This window comes from Colossoma macropomum, unplaced genomic scaffold, assembly GCF_904425465.1.
Source record: "Colossoma macropomum unplaced genomic scaffold, Colossoma_macropomum, whole genome shotgun sequence".
In the NCBI taxonomy this organism is placed as follows: Eukaryota; Metazoa; Chordata; class Actinopteri; order Characiformes; family Serrasalmidae; genus Colossoma; species Colossoma macropomum.
Window position 1 is genome coordinate 18,645,807 of NW_023494791.1, and position 27,576 is coordinate 18,673,382.

Consider the following 27,576-nt stretch of genomic DNA (forward strand, 5'->3'; position numbering starts at 1 on the left):
GACTAACGGCCTGTCTGCGGAACAGGAGGCAGGGCTCGGGACTCGTGCACCATCCACTAACCCCTTGAGGTTCTCCTTCTCTCCCCGCTGTCCTCGCTCAGTTTCGTCCTCGCTCGGAGTTCGGGCCCCACCTTTCTGCAGGCTCTCGCAGCTGTCATCAGGTCCCGGGGGTCAGGCACATGGCGCAATGTAAAAGTATTTTTGTACTGTTTTAATTTTAATACAGGTCAAACTGAATTTACTAATCACTGCTTTTTGTTTCTATTAGCATTTTACATACTGTCTCAACTTTTTTGGAGTTGAGCATTATTATTATTATTACTAGTAGTAGTAGTATTGGCAGTAATAGCGGCAGCAGCAGCAGACGCAGTATTTTCTTACTGTCTCTTGCTGTCTCTATTTAAAGGTTAGTCATTATTCATAAACAACAGCAGTAATGTTGCATGCACTACTATAGTAATGCACTGCTAGTCATTCTGGGGTGTTCTCCAAGTGTGATTAATGCTTGCTTTGAGGTCATATAGTCTAACAGTGTTAGCTATGACACCTTTTTCCAGGAAAATCTGCTGTGTCTAAGCTCAGCCAGCTTCCCGTCAACCACCTGAGCAGCTCCCAAGCCTGTGCTCTTCAGGTTTCCTGCTGAAATCCATTGTGGAGTCTTCAGTTTCCACAGGGTCCTCTTACAGATTCTCTCATTATGGCAGAGGAGTAACCACCATCACCACAAATGGACATCAACACCATAAACCACAATGCCTCATACATGCAGATGTTTACTTCATACAGATACCCCCCCCACACACACACACCCACATACACACACACACACACACACATCAAATGCAGGTCATTTATTATTAATATAGAAAATCATAGGAGGCTCTTAATTGGAGATGCTCTCTTCGTGTTTCAGAGGTAAGCGGGGTGCTGTCAGCACCAATCTTCAGGCTTCAGGATCTCTGATAAGACGGCGGGATGTCACACTTTCATGTGCTCCTCCCGTTGACTGCAAAGGATGTAATTTAAACTTCCCTTCCCTTCCCCTCCCCGTCCCAGGCTGATTAGCCCATTGCGCTTCCAGACTGGCAGATGCTAATTCAGGAGCGCTAGTCTGGGGATCACCGCCATTAGCGGCAGGTAGTATGGCAATGTGAGATGCAAACCTCCAGACGGCCCAGCCCAGCCGTCAATCACGGAAATGAAGTCAGTAGTTCAGCATGGCTAATGATATCTCACTAAACAGAGAACTCAAAAGAAAACGAGAGTCAAGGGAGAAAGAGGTAGAATGTGAGAGAACAAGAAAGAGAGAGAGAGAGTCTTGTGTATAAAGACACGATCAGACGAGCAGACACTGACATGCACTAATAACAGGGTTACCAGCACCTGTCGTCTACTTCAGTCTCCTGTGTGCCTCTGTTGCTCTCTGGCTCTCTTAATGACACACAGTGTGCCCAGAGCAGGAGAGTAGGACACTGCATCAGCACACTTTTTTTTAGTCCACCTCCACTCATTTATCTCTCATTACAGTTCGACACTTGCAAGCATTTGTGTGTCAAGTCAACCTTGTTAAAAACACATATGAACGATGCATATACATGTCATGAGCAGCATTCAACATACTTTAGACCTGACATGTGTTGTCATACACAAGCATGAACAGATTTGAAACAGGCTATCACTATCCAGGAAGCTTAGTACTGACAGGTTTGACAAAAGCCATTATGAAGACAGCCTGCAGCGCCCTGTGAAAGAGTCCTGCACAAGCCCAGAGTGAGACCAGGCCGGGAGGATAGTGATTATGCAAGAGGTGCACTGCTAGCAGCACCTGTCAAGCTAGCGGCTTGCTCTTCATGGAAGTAAATAAGAGCCTCTGGTCATTTAAACCATTATTAAGCTCCACTGCTCCGTCATCCAAACACAACTGCAGTTTTGAGCTCCTTTCAAATGTGCCAATTCAAGTCTAGCTCATTACAGCTACTGCTGCTCATCCACTTGAGCAGCTCTAATACATCCCACTGGTAAAAAAGCTATTTAAATGTCTCCCATTGGTCACATGTTAAAAATGAGGTTCCTGAAGCCCACTTGCGCAAGACTGATGGCAGACGCTAGAAGTACTAGCCTAGCTTAGCTTAACTTCCACACTAGAACAGCACTGCAGTTAGTTTTTCATACCGAGTGGAGACTTGTTTTTGTGTGTGCGCTTGTCGTCAACAGGGGACGTTCGAGCTGCTGTGACACGAATCGACCTGTTTTTGCCTTTGAGCCCCACAATCAGAGTTGTCGCCATATGTCCCTTTCTGCGGTGAGCTCCCCAAGAGGCCCCTCCCCAAGCTTTAGCTCATTTGCACCCAGAAATGGGCCCTGGCCTGACAGTTTCATTTCTCCCCATGCTTCTGCTTCCACTGGCTGCAGGGTAGAGCACAGAGACTGCTGGGGTACAGCTTGAGCTTCCAGATTGCCTGTGACTGGATATATAATTAGCCACTTGGTCTGTGCTACTGATAGGAATGTTGGCGGGGGGGGGGTCTACGTGTGTTGGGGCAATGGTTGTGATATGTGTGTGGTGTATGTGTACGTGTGTGATTGGGGTGACAGGCTGGAGCTGTGAGGCGAGTCAGAGAGAGCGAGAGCGAGAGAGAGAGCAAGAGTGTGTAGCAATGGGTGTCTCGCATCTCTCTGGGTGAGAATTACGCCCCAGGACTGCCACTGATTGCTTTGATGTGAAATGATTGCACTGTCGCCAGTAGTGGACTCCACACACCACACGCACACACTCTCTGCCAGGCCTGCTAATGTTAACCCTCCCACTCTAACCGCCCACCACCCCCCACCCGCCAACACTGCCCCAACACACACACACACTTACGCACATATACACATCTCCAGAACTAACCGAGCCTGGTGACAACACAGCTGCTGGACTGATTATCAGGAAAAAGTCCCAGCTGAAAAGTCCTGGCCCACATCCAGAGAGGTGCAAATGAAACAGAGGGAGTGAGAGGGTGAGGGTCATGGCCATGGAGGATGGCAGCTGCTCCTGCTCAGGTGCACCACATCAACAGGCTCTGAAGCTCAGCCACAACTTCTCACTTTACACACTCACCCTTATCCAACCTGTCAGTGGCCACCTACACCTGACGACATGCAATATTAGTCGTTATACTAAAGCGCATGAGTTCAGTGACAATGAAGAGTTGTGAATTGTATTGCTCAAGAACATTGAACCCTGCTTACATTCTATGTAACATGCAAGCACAGTGAGAACATGAAGCTATTTAATACTACAAGGTTTTGCTTATTTATAAATATAACATCTAACTTTCTATCATATACACAGATGGACACTGTCAATGTCATGAGAAAACTTTGTAAGTTTGTTCTCATTTGTGCCAGCTGCCTTTTACATTGTGTGAACATTTCATGATGAATGGACCAATAGAATTGTAGATGCAAGCCTTAACAGATTTTTTTTGTCTTCTATGAAGTTACCCGTTTGTAAAAATGAGATTTTCTTATAACAGGTTTTCTTTCGTTATGCATATCAGCTTCCGTTCTGGTGTGTGTGCGCTGGTAGAGCACCTTGCCTGCAGCATTGTTCCGCTTTGGACCGCCAGCATCTGCTGCAGTTCAGCTCTGCTTTGCCTAGCCAGCGTGAGCGGAGGTGCGAGTGGAGCCATCAATTAGATTTTAACAAATGACTTTCTAAATGCATTACCCACCAGCTGTTAACTCGGTCGAGGTTGCCCTCCCTCTATATCAGAAGGGTATAGCAGGGAAGGGGGCTTATCTCTTTTTTTCCTCCTCCTCCACAGTGCTTTGTTCCATATCGCAGGCAGGTGCGTGTAAAGTCAGCTGTGGCTGGGGGCAGTGGAGCGCTGGATGGAGGCAGGGGGACCTCACTGTGTCTCTGGAGCCCAGCGTGGAAGCAGGGACAGAGAGACAAGAACAGCAGACCATGTCCACCTCAGGCAAAGGCCAGAGAGGCCACTCGCTTCCACTCCTCCTCTCTCTCCTTCTCTGCTTTTCTCTCCCAATGTCTGTCGGCAAGTAGCTCACTAATGCTCTCTCTTCTGTCTTTTCCCCAACCTTTCTCTCTGTCTCCTCCACAGTAAGGGGTCATGCCTAGCTCTTTCTCTCAATTCATCTAAAGAGCAGATGGAGACAGACGCCACCCTTCAGTGCGTTATATGTTTCGAAAGCCCTTCTCATCACTCACTCAAATCCACATCAGCACCCTCAACCTCTACGCTTTTCTCACACACCTTAATATGTGACACTTAGCCAGTCCACCAGCACCACACTTTATAACCTATCTCTGACTCACAAGCTCTTTTTTCATTCATGGAAATATGGTAGGTGAAATTTAGCCCATATGACGCATTACCTCACAAGCACACTACTCAAACACGCACATGTCTCATGCAAGGTCCAATGGTCATAGCCGCTGCCATTAAGACCACATTTCAGTCTTTTTAGCGCCTTTCAATGACTCTACTAAAACGCTTTAGTGCCGCTAATAGCCCATTGGAAGCACTTAAGAGTCAGGCCCAACACAGGCTGTGACATTCAGAAACAAGCCCTGAATCCTGAAAGCTCCAACCTACTATAGGAGTAGGTGGGGGGTGGGTTTCGTTGCATGAGTGGTTGAAGCAGATAAAATGTGTGCCTGCCACTGATATATTCCCTATGTAAATATGATAAATGGAGAGAACAAAGGAAAGGACACATCTAATCGTCTCATATTCATTTATCACTAATACATAGCTGTTATGATGTTAGGTGGTTGGCAGGATTTAAAAGATAACAAAATGACAAAAGTCCTTAGCTGCAAAACATGCACATACATATAAGAGGTATAAATAAACTGACTTGCCATGCTTTTTGGAGGAACAGCATTGCAACACTTTAAGCATGACTGTCTATATTACAGAATAGAAAATGTTTATTATAAGGTTTATTTCCAGAAAAGTTGGTAAGTGCAAATAAAAACGTTATCAACTTCATTGGTTCTTGTAAATACACTCTCATTCTGAAACATGCCTTTAACACATTCCAACAAAGTTAGACATGGACAATTTAAGGTTAGTAATGTTGTGAAATTTAAAAAAAAAATGCTTGCGTGTAAATGGAGCATCCAGAAAAGGCCTAGCCCTTTATGATCAAGTCTTGCCCCTTTGTCCAAAAATGTTATCAGCAAATAGTTCATAAAGGACTGCAAGGATGGTGCATAAAATCATCAAAAGATTCATGGAATCTGGAGAAATCTTTGTGCATAAAAGGCAATGTCGAAAACCACAACTGAATGCCTGTGACCCTTATTCACACTGCCTTAAAAACCAACATGCTTCTGTGATGCAGGGGCTTGGGAATGCTTTGACAAACACTGCTCACTTCTCTGGGCTCGAGATCATCTGAAATGGACTGATGCCCAGTGGAAACATGTATTTTGGAACAAATCCCAAATAAGAAAATATTGGTGAATATCAGAAACTTTGTGATACTTATGCAGTTCTAAGGGGGTTTTAAGAAGAAATTTCTTCTTAAGAACGGTTGGAGAATGAGACCCACTGTTATGTTCTCTGAGCCAAAGAAGAAAAGGATCATCGAGATTATTACCAGCATAAAGTTCAAAAGCCAGGGTCCGTCAGGGTATGGGAGGAATTAGTGTCCATGGAAGCCACTTTTGCACACCTGTGAAGACACCGTTAAGGCTGAATGATACACATTTTGGATAATATATGGTGCCTTCTAGACAATATCTTTTTCAGAGACATCCATGCACAGCAAAGCTGCATAATCAAAGAATGTGATGCAGTTCAGACCTGTGTTCCATTGAAAATGTGTGGTGCATTAAAACAATGAAGCCCACATACAGTTGCATAGCTAAAGACTTGTATAACAGAAGAATTTCAAAACTGGATCAATTGGTGTCTTCAGTCCCCAAACCAATACTAAGCCTTGTTAAAAGGTGATGTAACACAGTGGTAAATGTGCTTCTGTTCTAATGTTTTTGAAATGTGTTGCAGCGAACAAATTTGGATAAGCGTATATTTACAAAAAGCACAATAATTCATCAGGTAAAACATTAAATGACATGTTTTGTACTGTTCATTGTAATGCAATGTCAAACAAAATTTATCACATGCTGCTTTTTTTGTTTTTATGAGCGTTTTACATACTGTTTCTTGCAGAATTAAGGGTTGTAGACCATATCATTAAAATAGTGTACTTTTCACACACACAAACAAAGTTAATGGTGGACTTTAGCCTCCTCGCAAAACTGCTGCGGTAACAATGAAACCTCTTTCCTTTAAATCAATAGCTGCACAATGCCCAGTCCCACTTTTAGGTCAGAAACATTTACAGACTGAGACTTGCTATTGTAAAAGCTATTCAACTGAGTAAAAGAAACTCGATCCCTGAGCATGCAGGGTGACCGTGAAGAAAAAGAGTTTCAGACTTTCTGCACACAAGGGATACAGCTTGAAATCTTAGAGCATGTCAGAAATCCACTTTATGCAAAGCGTGATTATTGTCTTATATACACAAATATGGCATTCAAACTAGCAAAAATGGTCCCGGCTGATTTTTGACATTTACTTAAAAGGTTGTTACTGCGTATAGGCTAATTAACTTGAAAGCACATTTCATTATTTTCTCTAGATGTTGTGTTGCCAAGTATGACACTAGCTATTTGACAAAGCACCAAAAAAGCCACAAAACAGCAAACATGCTGGTGAGAGATTGTTGAAGGCCTGTTCACAAAGCAGTGTCTAGTGGGAGAGGCGGCGAGCGAGTGAATCCTAAATGAGTGCACTGAATCTGCGTACTGCTCCAGCTTTTGTTTACTGAGAGAATTAGTCTGGAAATTAATTTCTGCTGCACAGACAGTGTGGCCTCACCTCTGAGGCACCCTCACTGTTTGGAATGTGATAAAGCAGAGTGTAATTAAATCGATTATAATGTATTTTTTTGCAATTATGAACCTTTCATTTTTGTTTCTCTAATCGACAAAACTTTTTCATTACAAATTTTAATACGTGCCTCAGGCAGCCAGCACAGCATGATTTATTCTTAAATAATTGTTCACTAAGATTTATTACATACATTTGATTTTTAAATAATCCTCATTTTAAGATTTGTCATTGTTAAAGATCATTGTAACTTGCCTGCAAATATATGAGTGTCGTCGACCAGCATGTTACTGTAAAACATCTGTTTGGTTTGAAAAATCCCAGACAACCTTGTTCTTATGCCTTTCATCAAAATATGATGAGTGTGGCAATGCTGCAGTCACAAATGCCACAAGTGCACAGGCCAAATGGGGCAGGAGAAACACGCAGGCACAAGCATCCTCTCACAGAAAGTTTAACTTATATTATACATGTCTCCGGAAGCAGAAGTCCCATTACTTGTTTAATCTTACATGCAGCTCCTTTAAGAACATATCTCTCATGCTGTCCTTACATCTACTAAACCTCCTCTTCCTTCATACTCCCTCTGAAAAAAGGTTTGCCTTAAGGTTTAGTTTAATCAAATGTCAAGTCCCTATTTACCTCTGTGATTTACATATAATTGGCAGTAGAGTTTGAAGTTGGACTTCCTTATCTTTGCTTCAGAGAGGTACATTTATCAGGAGTTCAGACTGGGTTTCAGAGGATTCCCTATGGTCTTTTGATAAACATAGCGATGATGATGATTATAATGGGCAGTGGACTTTAATGGAGGTATGGGAACAATTCCAGAGACATCTATGGGGCTCAAGTATCTATCTATCTATCTATCTATCTATCTATCTATCTATCTATCTATCTATATATCTATCTATCTATCTATCTATCTGTCTGTCTGTCTGTCTGTCTGTCTGTCTACCTACCTACCTACTGACAATGGCACTTTAAACAGACAGTCTGTATATGACAGTAGAGCCCACTAATTTAACACTTTAGAATACAACCCCATGTACAAAATGTAAATAAAAACAAAATGCAATGATATGCAAATCATTTAAACCCTATATTTCATTGAAAAATAGTACAAAGACAACATATCAAAATGTTGAAACTGAGAACTTTTATTGTTTTTTGAAAAATATATGCCCATTTTGAATTTGATGCCAACAACACTTTCCAAAAAAGTTGGGACAGTGGGCAACAAAAGGCTTTTGCTTTTCATCATCTAAAGTACATAATAACATTAAAAGATTCAGAGAATCTGAAGAAATCTCTGTATGCAAGGGACAAGGCCAAAAACCAGTATATGTCTTTTTCAGGGAAGGCCTTGCTTATTTCAGCAAAACAATGTCAAACCACATTCTGCATGTATTACAACAGCATGGCTCCGTATTAAAATAGTCCAGGTGCTAAACTGACCTGCCTGCAGTCCAGACCTGTCACCCACTGAGAACATTTGGCGCATTATGAAATGAAAGATATGACAAAGGAGACCCCGAACTGCTGAGCAGCTGAAATCCTATGTTAGGTAAGAATGGGAAAACATTTAACTTTCAAAACTACAGCAATTGGTATCCTCAGTTCCCAAACGCTTACAGAGTGTTGTTAAAAGAAGAGGTGATGAAACACAGTGGAAAACATGCCCCTGTCCCATCTTTTTTGGAACGTGTTGTTGACATCAAATTCAAAATGGGCATATATTTTTCAAAAAACAATAACATTTCTCAGTTTCAACAGTTGATATGTTGTCTTTGTTCTATTTTCCTTTAAAATATGGTTTACTTGATGTGTATATCATTGCATTCTATTTTTATTTACCTTCTGCACAGCGTCCCAACTTTTTTGGAAATACAGTACAGTTTCATAGTCAAAGGTAACTATGCAGGGACTAAGCATGGATAAATGAATAGTGCTGCATTAACAGTTAAGTAACTACTATTAATTACAGAGTACTGTTTAATTACACAGTAGCTAATAGTCAAATAATGATTAGGGTAGTTCCCTAATAACTAAACAATGTCCTATATCAAATATGAAGATGTGCATTATCCTTTTGAGGCTGCTGATCGAAACAAACACACCAGAGACACCATTAAAGTGATCAATAATTAATTAGTAGTTCCTATAAATAAGCCACAGGTAGTAAGCAGTTCTCTAGGAGACATGCAAGATTCAGCAATATTAATAGTAACAGTAGTATTAATTCATTATTACCTACTGAGTAATGAAACAGTGCTCCTTGGTAGTTAATAGTAGTTACTAAAGAGATAATGCAGCACTACTCATTTCTTCCTGTATAGTTACTATTAACTATGTTATTAATTATGAAACAGTATAATAAAGTGTAACCCCCATTACTAATACATTATAATTTAATATTAAGCAAAAAGTGGAATGTGGCATATCTAGTTAAACCCTCCAGATTTGCATTTTACAGCTGGAGGTCCACCATTGCTCTGGACAGTCCATGACCAGGGCTCCCTGAGGGTCCAATTGCTCATGTTCTCACTGCACAGGAAAAGATGTCAGGAGCCCGCTATTATAATTTTGCTATGTGGCATCCTAGCCAGACAGGCATCAGTAACACACTCAGAAACATTAACCAACAGGCTTGTTGGACTTACAAACTTGAAATGTGTCAGTTAAATAAGTTAATTGTGTTGTCTTTCAGTAACTGGTTCACAAATAATGGACAAAAAAATAATCAAAGTCTGTTTCATTGAATGAAAACTGTTTAAGTTGATCCAAAGAGAATTCCATTTCAATGAAACTCAAATAAATTGCACTGAAATGTTTGAGGTTTTTCCATAAACACCTAAGCTTTATGCTGAGGCAACAAAGTATGTGAACACTAATTCTATACTGTCTCTGTTTGATTGAAAGGAAATGTATGGAAATAATTGATTAAGTTCAATTTGTTTTGTCAACAATTTGTTTTGAGTGCAGCTGCACAGAATAGTTGAACACTTGAAAGGTGCACAGTAGAGCACAGATACATCAACAGGAACCCACCCACAAAAACAAAAAAATCTGCTGCTCAGGTGACCTGCTACATGTTCCTTTTGCAGAGTATATATCACTATTATATGACATTTCCTTCATAACCTTGTTCCACTATGTATTTTATCACATCTGTCCTATGATTTTTTCACACCTATCATGTTTTAAATCTAAACGTGGCTCTACATGCAGGCAGTGTGGGTGTGAGAAGTCATATGAAGGTGCTCTTAATAGACAGCAGCCCGCGCTAATGCAAGAGTGTTTATCAACACCATATGCGCAATGTCACCTTGGTAACACACATCAACTTGATCAAGAAACTAAATTGAAAAGCAGTGCAAACTCCGCGATAAAGCTCATAAAGACTGTTGCAATCAAGGAACATTATGAGCAAACACAAAGTTTCTGACACACTTCACAAATTACCAAGTGGTGGACATTACTGAACCATTATTGGCATCATAATTTGAAAGGTTGGATTTTTTCTTGGAATTCAAATGCAAGTGAGACCCTGCAGCGGTGCTACACATGCAGAAAGGGGGCCAGTCAGTACAGAATAGACGCAGTGGTACTAAGTGCATCTCTTCTGAATGTGCGAACTCACACTGCCCCTAGAGGCCATGACAGGAACTGCACAGCACTTGACTGCAGGTTTGGGTGAACAGTTTGGGAATGCTTTTCCTGACTCCTCTGACTCCCTTCAGCCAGCGTTGGTGCCCTCTTCCCCTCCCTTCTCCCAGCACTCCAACATCCCAGCTCACCCCCCACAGAGAGCAGCTTAGGTCATTACAGTGTGCTGTCAAAACCTGTGACCGCTCCGCGTCAGAGCCACCACGATTAAGGGCTGAGAAAACAAGAGCAGGCGGGGAGAAGGGAAAAAAAGAGGTGAAAGTGATGGGGGAATAAGGCCTTAAATATTTTCTCCTCTTTGCCCCCCTACCCCCCACCCCTTCTCACAGATGACCACTCACTGCTTCTTGCTGCTGTTGCATTCTCTCACCACTCCATTAGTAGTGAGTGAATGGCATCATGTTGAAAACACACATGTGGATATTTAAAAAAAAGATTAGGATATGAGAGGGCTGACCAGAAGAGGCCTACCTCAACTTCATAAACTGCAGGTTTATTATTCTGGTAATAAACTTAGGACTTATTATTTAATAACTACCAGTGGTGAATCAAGCTAGGCCTTCAATTTGGGCCATAAATGTCAAATCTTTACTAAAACATGAGGAAAAGGCCCACCACTACAATAATGCTAACCTATGCTTGCATCCTTAAAGGATTCTAGTGGTTTGTTAGCACTTCACTAAGGGCAATTCACATGAACATTTTCTAGATCAGTGTTTCCCAGCCCTGGTCTTGGAACATTGTAGTGATTTTCCTACTTTAGCACACCCACTTTAACTCCATAAGGGGTTGTTAATGAGCTTATTAGTTGGGTCAGATGTGTTGGGAGCAGGGAAAATACGAAAATGTGCAGGGCAGTGTGCCTCCAGGACCAAGGCTGGGAAACACTGCTTTACATTAAACACTGACATTTGAAACTTCAGAAAGACAATCCATGCTTTACTTGAAGCTTGTGACAGACATATTACCATATTTTTAACTTTCTAGAAGTTTTACATTGACTCTTTCAGCAGAGAGCTCTGATATAGAGCTGTCATAGCAGGTTCCCATTTCTTACAAACCATTGATTACGCTGCCGCTCATATTCACTGTCATGTGATGCATCTAGGAGTTCCAGAAGGCCTAAAATGAGGTATTTTTTCTCACAAAGTTGGACCCACTTATTGATTCCTCTTTCACTTTGTAATTATGCTGATAGTTAATCGTACACATTAGGCTTTCAGTTCAGCTATCACAGTCCTAACCAATAGCAGAGATCTACCTAGATACTACAGAGAAAAACAATTTCTGATTGGACAATTTTCCATTGAGCGTTTTAAGAATTTAACCCTTTTGTTTCCATACAGAACTTGTGGAACAAAAGTAGTTACTATAATACTAACAGAGTTTACATCCAAGTCTATGGAATAAAAACAAACTTAAAAATTGCAGACATGTATTTATTCATTCCCAGAAATCATTAGACCTTTTCTGAAGGCCTAGAAAGCCCTGAGGGTTCCCTTCTGTTCACTAGTATTAACCCTCTGGCGTCCATGAACATGCCTGCATGTCACATTCGATGTTTCTATATATGTTTCTCTGTCTTAGCAAAAATGCATTAAAGAAGTATGGTTCGAACTTTTCCTGAATCTGTAGAGTCTGTATTTTCCATTCCATCTTTTCATAAGATCGTACTATACATATGAAGCTAAGAGGGGTTGAGATACACATCATCTGCCTCTCACCGTGTGTAACTGGATTCATGTGTCCATCTGCATTTTGTGGTAAACTGACCAGTGGACACTTACTCATCATGTTAGAAACACGTCATTATTTATTCAGTTGACATCAGAGACATGTGAAATTGCTGCTGAAGTTGCTGGAGCAGTTTTGGAAAGTAGCGACAAAGATAACAGCATTTTGACGTGAAATATGTGGGTATCATGTTATATGCAAGTGCCTTTAAATTCAAATGTAAGAAGATTTACAAAAATAGAGAAAATTCTAAACTAATATCAATATTAGATTAAACTAAAATGAAAGTCTGAGCATATGGCCATATAAGATTTGGGGGGAAAAGTCCTAATAAGTGGCTAATATGCATCAACAATACTTCCATGTCCAAAACTCCTATACGGAAATATCACGCAATCAAGAATTATGAAGAAAATGGAAATCAATATGAAATGATTTCATTAAAGCAGTGTATTGAAGCATCCATCAGAGCTGTAAGAGCAGGCATGGTCTCGCTGAGTGGAAAACATCAGGAGGGAAATAAACCGAACCTTTCAATTAGATAAGTATTTTCTTCTTATAATAAAAAAAGATGACCAAGGGTCTTATAAAAAGAGTCCTCATAAAATAGCAGTTTCTCATTAAGTGTGATATCAGCCCACGCAGCAGAGGCATGCAGGGAAGACAGTCCTCCAGTGGAATGGCAGGTGCTTCAGGACGGGAAATAAACAGCAAGAGGAGGAGTGTGTGCTAGACACCTACAGACTAATGACACTCAGGAGTAGTTTGAGTCTATCCTCGTATGCAGTAGCTGTCTGCCACTGTCTGCCAGCTCAGTGCGTTCTGCCAGCCCACTGCCGTCACAGGTTCAGCTGAGTGGGAAGGAGACACTGCATAGACATGTAAAAGTGAAGCCAGTGATGTAACTACATCTGTCATAAAAAATACCACTTTTAATGAGAGCCTAATTGCTGTAATCTATGTTCTTTCAGAGGTCAGGGATGACTGTAGACTTGGATTGGCATATAATGTAGGATCCGGGGCCTGAAAGGCATAAATATGCAAGTGAGTAAGTGTTTTATCCAGCATGTGCGGCAGAGAGTGTGATGAAGAGCACTCTTTTTTTGTCTCTGATCTTAACTCCTCATGCGGCCCCCGCCGAAGCTCCAGATGCTGGAGGGAATTTTCCACTTCAACATCACAAAAGATCAGCCTGCGCATTCAGTGCCGTCTGCCCCTCGTGCACTTCTCCATATCTCTCCTCTTCATTGAGCAACAGGGAGGAAAAAGAAAATGTAATTCCTCTACAAATTAGAAACTCTAGCATAACTGGATAATGGTTCAGAGCTTAATTCCTGCACTCCATATTAAATAAGCTCCTCGCGCATGTAGTGGCAATAAGCCGAATCAGGGCTCCATTACCATGACCACTCATTTGAAATTAGTGTGAAACTGCCTGGCAACAACGGACCAGGCTGCCAGGTCCTCCACACCACACACTTTCTCTGAAGACACTATGTAAGAGGCTCCTGCACTTTACAGAAGCTTACACTCACAGACCTTCCCTCCATTAAGCCTGCCTCCCCACAGCTGGGCTGGCTCAAGCCTCGCTCTGTGCAGTAAATACCAGCGGCCTTAATGCTGCCTTATGTCCTGCAGCTTTCAGCGTGCTCCGCTAATCCTCTGTTTGTGTTCAAACACATTCACCCGTTTGCCTGCGTCATCACCACCACTCACACTGCAGTACCTGCTGTCTTACCAGCACAAGAAAGAGATGAGAGCCAGGTGAAGCGACAGGTAAGCAGATCCTCAGCGGGTACAGGCCTTGTCGGCAAGTAAGGCTGGGCAGATTGATACCAAAGGATTGATGCAGTCGATCCTATTGTTTCAATTTGAGAACTGTTAACTGTAATAACTAGTGTAGTCCATCATTTCAGACACTCAGACCTTATGCACTCGTTTGTTCTATACTCTGTAGTGGCTGATGAGTTTGAGTCCAGAACAGCATAGATGTTAGCAGTGGCGGAAAGGAAACTGTCTTGGTTCTGTTATGTTGGATGCTGCTACTGTTGCGCCTGCCTTTCATCTACATATGTTAATGAGACCTGACTGCCGTGTTTCCTCAAAGTTGATGAGCACCTGTTCTAGCAAGGGGTGCCACATGACACAATCCAGCTTTTTGGGGGTAATACTTGTGTATGCAATGCCAGCTTTAAAACAGTCGTATCATTTTATTACCTTCCTTGTTTGCCCAGTGTGAAGTCACCAAAGAGCATCTGCTTGGAATGTTTCCCAAATTTCCTTCAGTTTAGTCCTGGCCAGTTCCATCAGCTAGATAGGTTTCCCCATCATACAGTTCTACCAAGTTAGCAGGGTGTTTCCTCCAAGACACATGAAGCCAGCCTCCGCATCTTTTCAAATCCCACTAACACAATGTCAGCTCTATGTTCTTGGACGGTAATACTAAGTGCCAATTCTGTTATATCAGCTAACAGAGGCCAGCCTCTCACTGGGTGATGGAGGAAGAGTGAGGCCAATTATGTGCTCTCAGATCCCCAGATGGATGGCTGTGGCATCGCCAGCAGTCTCTCGAGTATAGGGCTTACGTGGTTCCAATAGCGGGGAGCCGATGAAGTATGTATTTGATGCTGAAAAAGTAATTAGGCAACTTCTGCTTCAGCCACAAATGTGTTCTTTCGTAGGTACTGGTAACATGTCCCATTTGGCCAACCAATCAAGCTTCAAGTTTTTGTTAAAATACATACAGTTAGACAGTGTTAATTTAAATTATACTTATAGTATAAAGTATACTTATAGTTATAAATTATATTCACTTAGTATGTGTGTGAAAGGGCGCAATTTTAAGCTCGATTAATCAAGCTAATGTTAGCATGGTGGCAAACTTGTGGCTATTATTTTCTAATCTGTTTCAATTATCTGTGACAACATAGTACAGCTCAGTCACACAGAACTTCAATCTGGAATCTAGGTTATGCAGCAACTGTAAACAGTGGTACAATTTTCTGCATACTAATAGATTGATTAGTCTTTTCCTCCAACATTCTATAAAACTTTGTCAACTATGCATTATAAACAAATCTAGTGCTGATGACAGAAAGCACAGATTGGATTTTCATTATTTCATTCCTTTACACTGTCAACATTAACATTAGACATCACCAATTTCTTACATGCACAAGAAATGTATCAGTATTTGTGCAAAGATACCAGCATTTGTATTATGTGATATATGCAATATTGATTAGTTATTTATTAGAAAATCAGTTGTATCACCCACCATGATCTGCAAGCATGAATAGGATCACTTCTGAAAGGAATGGCTGCACAAAACTCATATTCCAATATCTCTGTAAGCCTCATAAACTCATTAAACCTCATTTAAAAGTGAAAGAATCATCAAGCAGATTTCTTATGCTGAGCACTCACGGTCACACAGATAATTATGTCCCACAGCTGTGCCTCTTCTATTATAGTCACTGCAGCTTCTTCACTATACTTCCCTCTGCAGGTGAGCATGTGGTATGGGACACTTATTCATGGGCTCCAAAGTGCCCCGAGAGCTCAGCCCCAGGCCTCTGGCTCAGGGCCCACCCCCACTCCTCCCCACCAGTCCCCTTTATTATCTCATGGTATTCCTGTATTTGCCCTCTTCTCCATTTTAAAAGGACTGCATTACTTCCACCTCCCCAAACTTGTCAAAACCAATTTGCTCCCCTATTATCCTTCCAAAAGTGATTTCACAGTGACCTACACCCACTTCCCCCACCCTACCCCAAAATCTTCAACCCCATGTGTCCCTCAATCAAAACCCCCAACACGACCTGCGCTCCCCCTAAGCTGCTACCCTCCTCCTCCCCCTAACCTAGCTATTCCTGGCCTGGGTTTTACGTTCCCTCTCTGTCTCTCTCTCTCGCTCTCTCTCTCGCTCTCTCTCTCTCTCTCTATCAATTTCTCTCCCTCTTTCTCTCTCTCTCTCTCTCTCTCTCTCTCTCTCTCTCTAGTCTTTCAGCGGCCCTCTCTTTTATCCCCAAAACAGACAGACCAAAGCACAAAAACAAACATAGAGCAAGAAAGAAAACAAAAAAACAAACACAAAGACAGGAAACAGAGCAACAAAGGCAAAAGAAAGCAGCTCTGGGGGAAAAAGAAGTTTTGACAGCTTTGCTTATCAACTTGCACTTGCATGTGCAACAGAACCCTTTTCTTGGCCTCCTCCTGCCCCCCCTCTGCCTTCAGTTAGCGCCTTGCCAGTGACAACATGGAGGATCTTCATTAGAGGAGAATGCTCAATTATATCGGCTGATATTCGTTTCCAAAACTAATTATCCCAGTTGCACGGCATGGCTGAGTGAGCCTGCCCCTGCCCCGGGGCGCAGCGGTTACTGATGTGATTTGGTTTTGGCTCTGGCACTCCTCTCCTCCCCTCCGTCGCTCTTACAGCCCACCCTTTCCCACCTCCACAGCCAAACATGTCTTCCATTTCTGCTTCTTTCTGAGATGGACAAGTCCAGACTTGCAAAAACTGGAAAAAAAAAAATAAAATAACACACTTTGATTGACATTTAATCAGTTACATACAGGTCATTTCCATTCAATATTAGACATTACACTACAGCCGTAGCATTTTAATTGAATCTGACTTTCTGAATGGCACGTATTCATTTTTGGCATTTTGATGGGGGCAGAAACTGCAGGTTTAAGGTTAACTGCAAAACAGCCTCGGCGGCCTTAAACTTATACAAGATCATTTTCATTTCTTAAGTTTGATCTAAATACAGAATAGGTTGCACCTGATGGTAAATGAATTAATCACAGTCAGAAGTGTGAAACATGAACAAAAGTTGGCACCAATTATGCCACGCGTCTCCTTCAAGATGCAACACAGAAAGTGGGAACAGCTCTTATAGAACTCATGCTCAAATTCTCCTACAAAGTAGAAAACGACAAAGCCACTGTCATTTCTTGTTCAGCTAAAACTAATTCCTCAACATGTTCACTAACTGAAAACCTCATATGCACCATATAAACCTCATCTTTTCCATTTTTATTCATGTGTCACATAAACTACATCTCCTGTTGCTTCAGTCCTTTTCCACTGTGCTCAGTCTTACAGAAGACAGGCCATTTAGTCACATTTCAAAGTAGCTGAGGCAGGGGGCCATACTGATTATGCACAACTCTCCTTCTACCCTTGCCAAATACCTCCCCCTCCCAAAAAAACCCATTCTATTCTCCAGTCCTTACCCACTTCTCTTCCCTCTGCCCTCTTCCCTCACACCCCCGCCCTTCATTGCGAAACCCTCAGTCCTCAGTCCGGAGGTAGATCACTTTAATTCTGCTTCATGGATCTTTTTCAAAAAGGACCTGAGACCCAGAGACCCCAGAACCGCTGACCGTAGGCTGAACCTGGGCAGGCCAGTCGACCCTGCACACTCGTAAACACAGCCATCGTCTCACACGCTCTACTCCCTCCCCTCGTACTTTTGTTCCCGGACACAGAGCACATTTGATGTGGCCCACTACAGTACGTGCCCCTGTTCTGTTTGTTTGGCTTATTTGATTGCATGCCATTTGGATGCAATGGCCTAACTGGTGCGGCTGGTCAGTGCACGGCCTACAGCAGGCCTATGCTGTAGATGTAATGCAGATAGAAGCCAACTAATGCATTGATGATACAAAGACCAAGATGTTGCCTCTAATTTGTATTTCAGTATTGTCCAAAATGCCACATGTACCTCAGATGTACCTTGTGCCACATGTGCCTTGGACATCTTTCAGGTCATTACTTGTAATTTTGCAAATTACTATGCCTTCATCATGTGGTGGTAGTATGATGTAAGACTAATTGAGGGAGGGGATAGAACTCTTGAGAACTTGGGCTGGAGTTCTGGGTGGCTTCTGCCTGGAGCTAGAAGGCCAGAGGGCCCTTTGTAATTGTGGTAGGACTGACATAGGACTGAGGAACAGGGAGGAGATGGGATGGGGATTCTGAGACCTTCGTCACAGGAAACAGAAGGTAAGTGTGGGAATTTATAGGGTGTTCCATTGGAAGGAGGAGGAGTTTCAGGCATGTTCCTCCCCCCAAATTTTAGTCTTTCCATAACTCTATTATGTGGTGCTTCTAATGTCTTTGCACATTTTGACATGCTGTTTACTGTTTATTATAAATCTCTATATATATTTGGCACTTGATCCAAATATCAGTAGCATTGCTATGTGGCAGTACAGAATCTTAAAAGATTACAGATTCATTTCCCCATATGGAGCTGTAGCCTGACGTTCCTCAGTGCCACTTACTGATCCATGTATGCAAATTACATTATTGATGTAGAAAGATCAAGTTATTAATATATTGTGAGCTGCTAATATGCTGCAGGATGCGCTTCGCTGGGCCTAATGCCAAACAGATTATAAACGTAGAACAAAACACAGGCAAACTCTCTATAGGATCAAAAATGGCTGTAGTCCTGTCTCCAGTCTGAAAAGGGCATATGGCTCAAGGGTCTCTGTAGGGAAGATGGGATTTTCTGTAATAATGTCCTTAGGAAGAAAAGGATTAGGTTTGAGCAAAAACCCAGGGATGATCAAATGAGCAATTTCTTCCTTGGTGATGCTAACCTTTAAACCTGACACTGACAGCAACTGGTAGCACACAATATTTGATAAGAGTGACATGACTTGCAAACTTCTGAACATTTCTGTTATTTGTGATGGTAAAAATGTTTCTTGAACAGTCACTACAGGGAGCCATGAACAAAACTCAAAACCATTCCATCAAAAAATACATGACATACCTATAACCAAACCCCAAAATATCTCTAAATGATGCCATCAGACACATCAAACAGCCATGAACAAAACCTACTAGCACCATCTCAAAACCAGGTAGGGCTAAAGGGGAAGAGGCCTGTACATCATCATATCTCTGCCCCTCATGGCAAAAAGAGTCCTCCAACTCTTTTTTCAAGACTAGACTCTCCACTAATGTCCACTAATGATGAGGTGCACCTCTGCCTTTGAAGTTAAAGTGCTTTAGTCCAAACACCCAGCAGCCTTGTGGGCCACTGCCCTGCCCCCCTCCTGAGCACAGGTTTTAATGAAGGTGAGAGAGGGAGAGCTCCAAATAAAGCTGATGAGCTCTGACACAGCCAAGCACAGCACCCACTGGAACGGCCCTGGAGCCTCACAGTTTGGGGTCAGTCTCCATCCCCCTTTAGGGCATCCCGTTCACACTATCACACCTGCCTGTCAAAGGAGAGAGACGCAAGGCTCACCACAGGGGGAGAGAAAGAGAGAGAGATAAAGAGAAAGAGGGAGAGAGGGAAGAGGGAGACAGGGTACGAGAGAGAAGAGTATAGGAAGAAATCAGCTGAATCAGAACTGCAGAAATATACACAGTTAAAGAGAAAGAAAGAAAGAAAGAAAGAAAGAAGAAACAAACGATCTAACTAACTAACTAACTAACTTACTTTTGAAACATTCAAAACAATATTACTGCTTCCATTTCAGGGCCTGTATACATAAAGATTCCCAGGGTAAGAGGGCTCATCTAGAATCTGTTCCTGTCAGTACAATCAATGTAAATCAGGTCTCCTACTGTCCTTCTACTATACTATATATATATATATATATATATATATATATATATATATATATATTATATATATATATATAGTAATGTCAATAAAACAACGGCATGAAGAGAAACTGGTATGCACAAGCTAATTAAGCAGTAAGCTACATTATGGAGAGCAGGTTTTCTGGTTGTTAAGTAAAGTCAAATAAAGTCATCCAAGTGCAACAGAAAATGCAAAAAGTGAGAGGAGAGCAAAAAGTTTGTTGCTACATTCATTACTTGGAATAAGTATTTCATTATTCATTATTTTACTTCTACCAAATTATCTCACTATATTGGCAGATAATTTATCTTGTTTCAAGCATTATTTCTTTAAAAAGCAAAATTATCTGCCAATATAGCAAGATAAAATTACTTCAAAAGTAGAAGTAAGTTTAATAATCTTATAAGAATCTCAAAACGAGAGGATTTCACTTACCAACTTGCTCAACTACTTTAAAAATGTGCATCCAGGGGGCCCCATTACTGTCTTTTGCCTAGAGCCTCAGAATCATTAAATCCGCCCCTGCCTACTGTGAGAAGCTTTGTGAAACAGTTGAGAAACTTCTACTAAAGTATACGCACTTAAGCTTACAATAGGGAGCAAGTCTTGCCAAACTCTTAAATACTTAATTTCTGTGAGGAAGAACTTTTAGGGAAACTAGGTAAGCCAGATCCAGGGGAAAGTATCCTCATAAATGTTTCTTCAGGAGCCTTAAACCCTTAAAAGTATAAAGTATGCTCCTATGTGTGCTGGGACAGACTGATTCTCTGACCACACTGACAGCCGTATGGCAATCCATCACTATTAGGGCTGCTCTATCTCTGTCTCCTTCTTTATAACATATCTGGTGGTACTTGCATCCTGTTCCAAATTTCCTATCCCACATAACACACTGGACAAACAGATATTGTACAACATGACAATATCAACGCTGTGCTAACTGGACCATAATCTGAATGGAGCCACCAGAGGAGGGTGCAGTAACTGTGACATCTGTGTGTTTATACTGACCCCTTGTGCTGATGCTATATGCATTACTTGAAAGCAAAAAAAAAGACAGGCTACTGAAACCTTTTCAGAAGGCTCTGTGCAGTGCTACAACCCTGTAATGTGTAATTCAGCCAAGAAACATTCATTAATGTTACAAAAAGGAGCTGTAAACAGAGATGCTTCAACTATGAGACTATTTAACTAAGAGCCCAAACATCTGCAGAAATCCCAGAGTTTCTTTTTCACATGCTAAAGGCAAATCGATACACTCAGGTAATATCCTGCTTTGTGATTCTGGCTTAGATGGACATATGAACATATCTACATGCAAGAAAACCTGCAGCAACAAAACATCCTATATAGAATATATTTTCCAAATGTATTTATCAAATACATTTTTGCAAAATATGTAAATGACCAAAAATTGTAATTGTTACAAATATTTCAAATGCATTTATTTGTATTTGTTATTATATTTTTAAATTGTATGTAGTTTTAACAAAGGTTGCAGATAGAACTAAATATACATGAACTGAATGAACTGTCTGTGTTTTGCATTGTACTTTGCAGTAACTATGTACGTATGTGGTAAGACATCACTCACACAAAATGTATTTGAAATAAACAAAGTACCAAATCATAACTGCACTTTCACAGTCCATCAATGTACCATGTTAAAGGTTTATTTGCTAATATTATATTATAATATTATTAATATTAATATTAATAATAAAATTAAGATACTGGAATAAAAGTTCATTTCAAGAGGTTTTCCAAACATTAAAGTACATTAGACAAGTATTTTAGCTATTTTCATGCATTTTCAAATGTATTTCATAAATAAATTTACATATCGCTGCTGTCAGAGCAAAACCTTGTCTCCATTTTTGTTTTTGACGCAATTTGAAAGTAACTATTGCCCTTTGCATTGTTTGTAAATTTCATGATGAATGGAGCAAAATAAATGGCCTAAAATGACTTGGGGGGGGGAAAGGCTGGTTCCACTGACTTACATTAAACCTTACATTATTTATTTTTCTATAGTACATTTCTACATTTCATGTGTAATATTTCTCCATATATTATAAAATAAATACAAAATGTTTATATAATTAATTAAAACACATTTGATTAATATGGCAATATATTCTGAAATACATTTTAGTGTTTAAAATGTATTCCAGCATTGATTGCAATGTATTTGAAATGTATTTCAAATATATAAAAATATATGTTTCAGTTAGGGAGTTGTTTGAATTTTGCATCACCCCTTGCTCCCTATAAGTGCACTAGACCATGAAATAATAGCTTTTTACACCCAAATAGTGCTCTGTTTATGTCCAGAAGCCATTCAATCTAGATGCAAGAGCATTTTTCTGAGTACTATATTAACTATACCACTGGGATAGGCTCCAGCTCCCCCCACGACCCGGAAGGATAAGCGGCTTAGAGGATGTGTGTGTGTGTGTGTGTGTGTGTGTGTGTGTGTCCATCTGCTCCTACTTTTCAAACTTTTCAAATTTAAGCCAGAAGAATATATTCTCTCAAGCAGAACATTTACAGTCTAAGCAAAAAAAGCACATTAAGGAAAAAGAACTAATTTATTGTTTGTATTTACAAAGAATGACACAAGCAAATAAAGTGTGAAGTATCTTGAGTCTGGATCATTAAATACACCCAGAGGACTTCTTCAGGATTTTTGTCTGTTATTCTCTGCCGTCCCAGTGTGAAAAATATGAATTCACTTTGGCTGAACTGTTTATTAAGCCCAGAACACACCGAACAAACAAACATCAACAAACACAAACAAACAGAAGACTGATGTGCTGCACCTGTACACTAGAATGTTCTCTCTCCATTCACTCTGGTTCATTTGGTTTATGAGTCCTTTCCTGCCCATTCTAAAGACAACTGCAGACTAGAAGGTTGTTTCCTATTTGGTTGGTGTGCTGTGGCCTTTACAAGGTCCTATATGTAGATTAGGCTGATAAGTTATGAAGAGTTCTGCCAGTACTCTCTCTACTTCTCTTCCATGACAGGTTAATGAGCAATTCCACTGATTTGTCAACATTTTTGTATAATTCAGTCATTCAGAGTGGTTTGCTGTGAAGTGCCCTGTTGTAGAGAATTGTTCACAGTGGTGGTGATAGGAACCAGACATCTGAAGTGTTAAATGGCTCTGAAAGCTACCTCACAGAAAGTTATTAAACACTCTGCCAGATGCCTGAGATATTGTTCTGTGATTGTTTTGAGAGAAGCGTTTGGCCTAAGATATTTTTTAAATTACATTCATGACAGAGAAGTAAATGCAGGGTGTACTCAATGTTTTTGAATGTACCACTATTTTACCACTATCAACATTACAAATAAAAACTTTCAAGACACACTGGTGATTTTAGATAGTAACTAATATGGTTACATTTGCACCTGGTTCCTATCATCGTCAGGGTAAAAGAAAATTACGTTTCTCTACAATAGACCATTTCAAATCAAACCACTTTGTTTACATCTCAGTGACTGAATTATTCCAAAATAATCAGTAAAAATCAGTGGAGTTCCTCTTTAACTGCCATTACTCACACTGCTTTCAATAGATGTGATTTAAATGAATTTGGCCTTGGAGTCAAAGTCTTTTGACCTTTTTAAGCCCTTTCCTTTGTCCTTTTGTTTAAACACACAGTCCCATGAGCAACACATTTACAATCGGTACCGTGTGAATGTGTCTTGTGTGTTTTACTGTTTTTCATGTGGAATCTCCATTAAAAAGTCCATTTGTGCCATTTGTTTCAGTATAATAGGCATGATGATAGACATAACAATTGTAGAGGCTACTGAGTTCATAAGGTGAGTCCTGTCATTGGAAGCATCAGTGCAGGGGTCGTTTAGGTTCATGCTGGGCAACTTTAGCTTGACAGTAGATGCCAGAACAGTGGCAGAAGGGCTAGCAGGTAGTTGACCCCTCCGCTGAGCCTGGTGGCGTGCCCCGTCACATTGCAGTCGTCTGAGTAGCAGCAGTATACCTTCACCCCTGGAGCTCTGTAGCCTTGGCTGTTGGCTTGGCTACAAAATGATTTGTACGAGCAGGACTTCATCACACCACCTGGGAACAGCATTCAGTAAAAACCTCATCAATAAGAGCATGATAGCACGGAAGTTCTAATGTGCTTTGCACCCCACAAAGAGATAGTGGACCCCCTGCAATGTCTGAGCCGTGGCCAGACGGAGCAGTCTGTCAACCACCTCAGTGTTTATCCAGTAAGCCCCTTGATGTCTCTCTCTCTCTCTCTTTCTCTCTCTTTCACACACACACACACACAAACACTGTAGGGTTTAAAAATCCTCTCTATTGGTAAAATAAACAATTGATTTTCATCTCTAAATGCTCTTATAATTATAGCTTATACAAATAGCTTATGATACTAATAGCTTATAGCTTATACAAATAGCTTACAATACAAGTAGACCAGACTCTCAGTGAGAGTAATTAAATCTGTGGCAAATATATAACTCACTGCCATGTCCTTTGACCACAGCACATGCATCTGAGTAACTTGGACATGTTTTGGATCCCTGGCGATTGCAGTCTTCATCTGTTGACCCCATGCAGGTGTAACATTGCAGTGCCCCACCTAGTCAAAGACACAAAAGACTACATTCATGCTTCATTCATCTACTTCACATGACTTACTGACCCCTAGAAAGTCTGGGATTTGGTACACTGAGAGACTATTCACCTGTCAATCACGTATGAGTCACACATGCATGTACACCTGATCGCAAACTGACTTAAGGAGAAGAATAGCTGCATGAGTAAAATACAGACTGACATTATTTAAATGTATAATGACAATGATGCAGTTATAAAAGTATTATTAGCCATTGTAGAAATTAGTTCACTTAGCACATTAATAAAATGTGAATGCATTTCAGCTATGTTGTGAGTATTTCCCAGCCATTTAGTGTTAGTATAGTGGGCCTCTGAGGTCAGTAGCAAAAGTAACTTTGCAAAAAGAAGAAAATTCTCAGTGCTCCTGGGCTATTCTTAAAATATGTTTCAGCTAAACCTGTTTGATGCGCTTTTGCCTTTATATCCCAAATGTATTTTTCCCCCCACAAACAACCTTTGAAGTCAAGCCAAAGGGTTCCAACACATTCACTCTTAAACCTGCCGAACTCAGAGAATGTCAGAGAAAAAAGCACACATTTATTTATGTTGCTTACTGACAAGACAGAGGAATACAGCAAAAAGATGTGATGTTACATACAGCAAGTCTCTGGTATTTCAAATGTTTTAGAAGCAAAACTCATTCCCTGAGTCACGACAGCCTTATAAATCATACATCTTCCGAGGATAAGCCATCCTCTGCTGACCATATTGACACAAGAGCTCTGAGGCGCCAGTGGCCTGAGGTTTATTTTGATGTCTTGCTCATAAGGTTAGGGCTCGTTTTAGACTGGCCGATCATAGTGCTGATGGTCTGATAGATGCAGGGGCTACTTCCCCTATGAGCAGCCAGTTATCAGCTTATCATTCCCGAGCCATTTGGCAAATATCCTCACAGGCAATTTTGATCTGCTCTAGGTATGGAGTTTTCGCTGAACAGTGGGAAAGCCTCCGGTAGTGATTGCTTCATGCCGGAAGAAACAGCAGATGAAAAATTTCCTCAGGGATCTGACCTCAATCCTCTGCCTACCACCAAGCTCTCTCCATGAGCTGTTATCATTTAGCTTAAATCAACTTAAACACCCATTATGAGCTTAGTTGGTAAGACTGCATGCTAGTCCATTAACATAACTGCTGAACACGAAAACTTTTGATTCACTTCTTAATCTGTTATAAATATACACAATATTTCCAATGATTTGTAGACACTCATTGTGCTTTAAGGTGCACCCCTTGCTGACACAGGTGTCTAATTACATGCACACAGCTTGTATAATCTCCATAGAAAATCACTGCCTAAGGTCAGCATGCTCAAGCACTAATTAGAAAGGTATAAATCTCACTGCACTGGGCTGTGAAGCACTGGAACTACATTCTCTGGAGTGATAGAGCATCATTGTATAACTTTGGGATGAATCTGAGTGACATTTGTGATCGAGAGCTAGTCATCCAACCTTAGTTCCTGACCTCACTAATGCTACCATGGCTGAAAACAGTACTGTGGCTGAAAACAATCAAATCCTCTCAGCAATATTTCTAAGATTTAGTGTGAAGCCTTCTCATATAGGGGTTTGTACTGCCGCAACGGGAGGTATCAATTTCAATCAGGAGAAATTATCAATCAGAAGAAACGTTATGAGCAGAAGTCGACAAAGTTTATGGGTATGATGTTTGCATGTGAGAATAAGTAGAGCACAGAGAACAAACTACTGCACATTTTTAACATGTTTAACATGTAAAGAAAAATACAACATAAAATGTGGCCTGTACAAAAGTTATGGCGCACTTTAGATGTTTATGATTTTTTCCAATATGTTAAACTTAGCAAATAAATATAACTTGTGCACTAAAATTAGCAGAGAAATAACGTATTTAATGTAATGTAATTTGACCAGGGGCATGCACACTTTTGCATACAAGTGTATAGTGTAAGACTAAGGAAAACATCTATGTGGAAGTTCAATATGTTTTTAATCTATTGGCAGCTAATGTAACTGACAGTTATTGCACTTCCCATACTAATTCAATGTGAGATCTTTAAACTAGTTTAGTGTGAGATCTCCTCCTTTTGTTCCATCAGTTTAAAGAATTAGTTTGTCTATCTTTATAAATTCTTTGTTCCAAAGCTAAAAATGATCTCAGGTGATATTTGGGATATGCGCTTATATACAATATACAAAATGGAAACATTTAATAAAGGCAGTTGCATCAATGACAAACTGACAATGCACAGACTGATCAGGAACAAGAATACTTCAGCCAAAACAACAGATGGAGGTCTTGACTGATAAGCTTATGAAGCATAATACTTATGAGTTCACTACACCATGCTCCTTATAGAATAGAACAATCCTGGTAAAGAAATCTAAAGAATGCAGAGGAGGAAAAATAAGAGAAAGTTACTCACTGTGAGCGGCAAGCAGGACAAGGGAGAGGCCAAGCAACAGGCAGCACTGGACAGCTCTCATGTTGCGAGTCGTCTTTGGCCCACACTTGAATTGTACAATGAAAAGCAGGTTGTTTGCTTCTAAAACCTCTGAGCTTAAGCCAGGCTATCAGAGAGCTAATACCCCAGCAGAAGCGAACAGAGGAAGATTACAGGCTTGTCCGCTGAGGCCCTAAGACAGGAGTGGTGCTTCACCAGCTTGATTAATCAGGATGGAGGAACCAATTATCTCTCCCTCCCAATAGTGACCATCATTTAAAATTCTTACTACGCTTTCTCCCTATGCAGCAGTCTGTAGTCCGAGCAGGGCCCGGTGCCGTGCCTTGTAAAATGGAAATGTTATTCTTTCAAGGTGCGCCCAAAACAAGTCTGGCTAAAGAGTTGATAGTGGGATACAAAACTGAAACTGAAGAAAACTGAACAGAAACTGCCCTGAGGATTGACATTTGTTAAGATAATCCTCTGTTCACTATCATGACAACACAAAGACTAATCAATCACACAAGTCATTTTAAACGGCCAAAACCTCATTCCAGGCCA

General features: G+C 40.8%; 1 protein-coding gene across 1 annotated transcript; it reads right to left on the bottom strand.

Moving 5' to 3' along the window:
• Nucleotides 1–23,829: 23,829 nt before the first annotated feature.
• On the bottom strand, nucleotides 23,830–27,058 carry ly6pge (lymphocyte antigen 6 family member pge). The gene is made up of 3 exons (XM_036573565.1): nucleotides 26,998–27,058; nucleotides 24,439–24,555; nucleotides 23,830–24,026 (listed from the first exon to the last, which is right to left on the bottom strand). The coding sequence occupies exons 1-3, from the start codon at nucleotides 27,056–27,058 to the stop codon at nucleotides 23,830–23,832; spliced, it is 375 nt and encodes a 124-aa protein (XP_036429458.1).
• Nucleotides 27,059–27,576: the final 518 nt, after the last annotated feature.

What these genes read in the sequence shown, in the direction of transcription:
- ly6pge (XM_036573565.1), bottom strand. Translation starts at nt 27,058, where the DNA reads ATGAGAGCTGTCCAGTGCTGCCTGTTGCTTGGCCTCTCCCTTGTCCTG. An exon ending in TGTCCTGCTTGCCGCTCACA is followed by an intron (nt 24,556 to 26,997) that starts GTGAGTAACTTT and finishes GTCTTTGACTAG; the next exon opens with GTGGGGCACTGCAATGTTAC. An exon ending in TGTGGTCAAAGGACATGGCA is followed by an intron (nt 24,027 to 24,438) that starts GTGAGTTATATA and finishes TGCTGTTCCCAG; the next exon opens with GTGGTGTGATGAAGTCCTGC.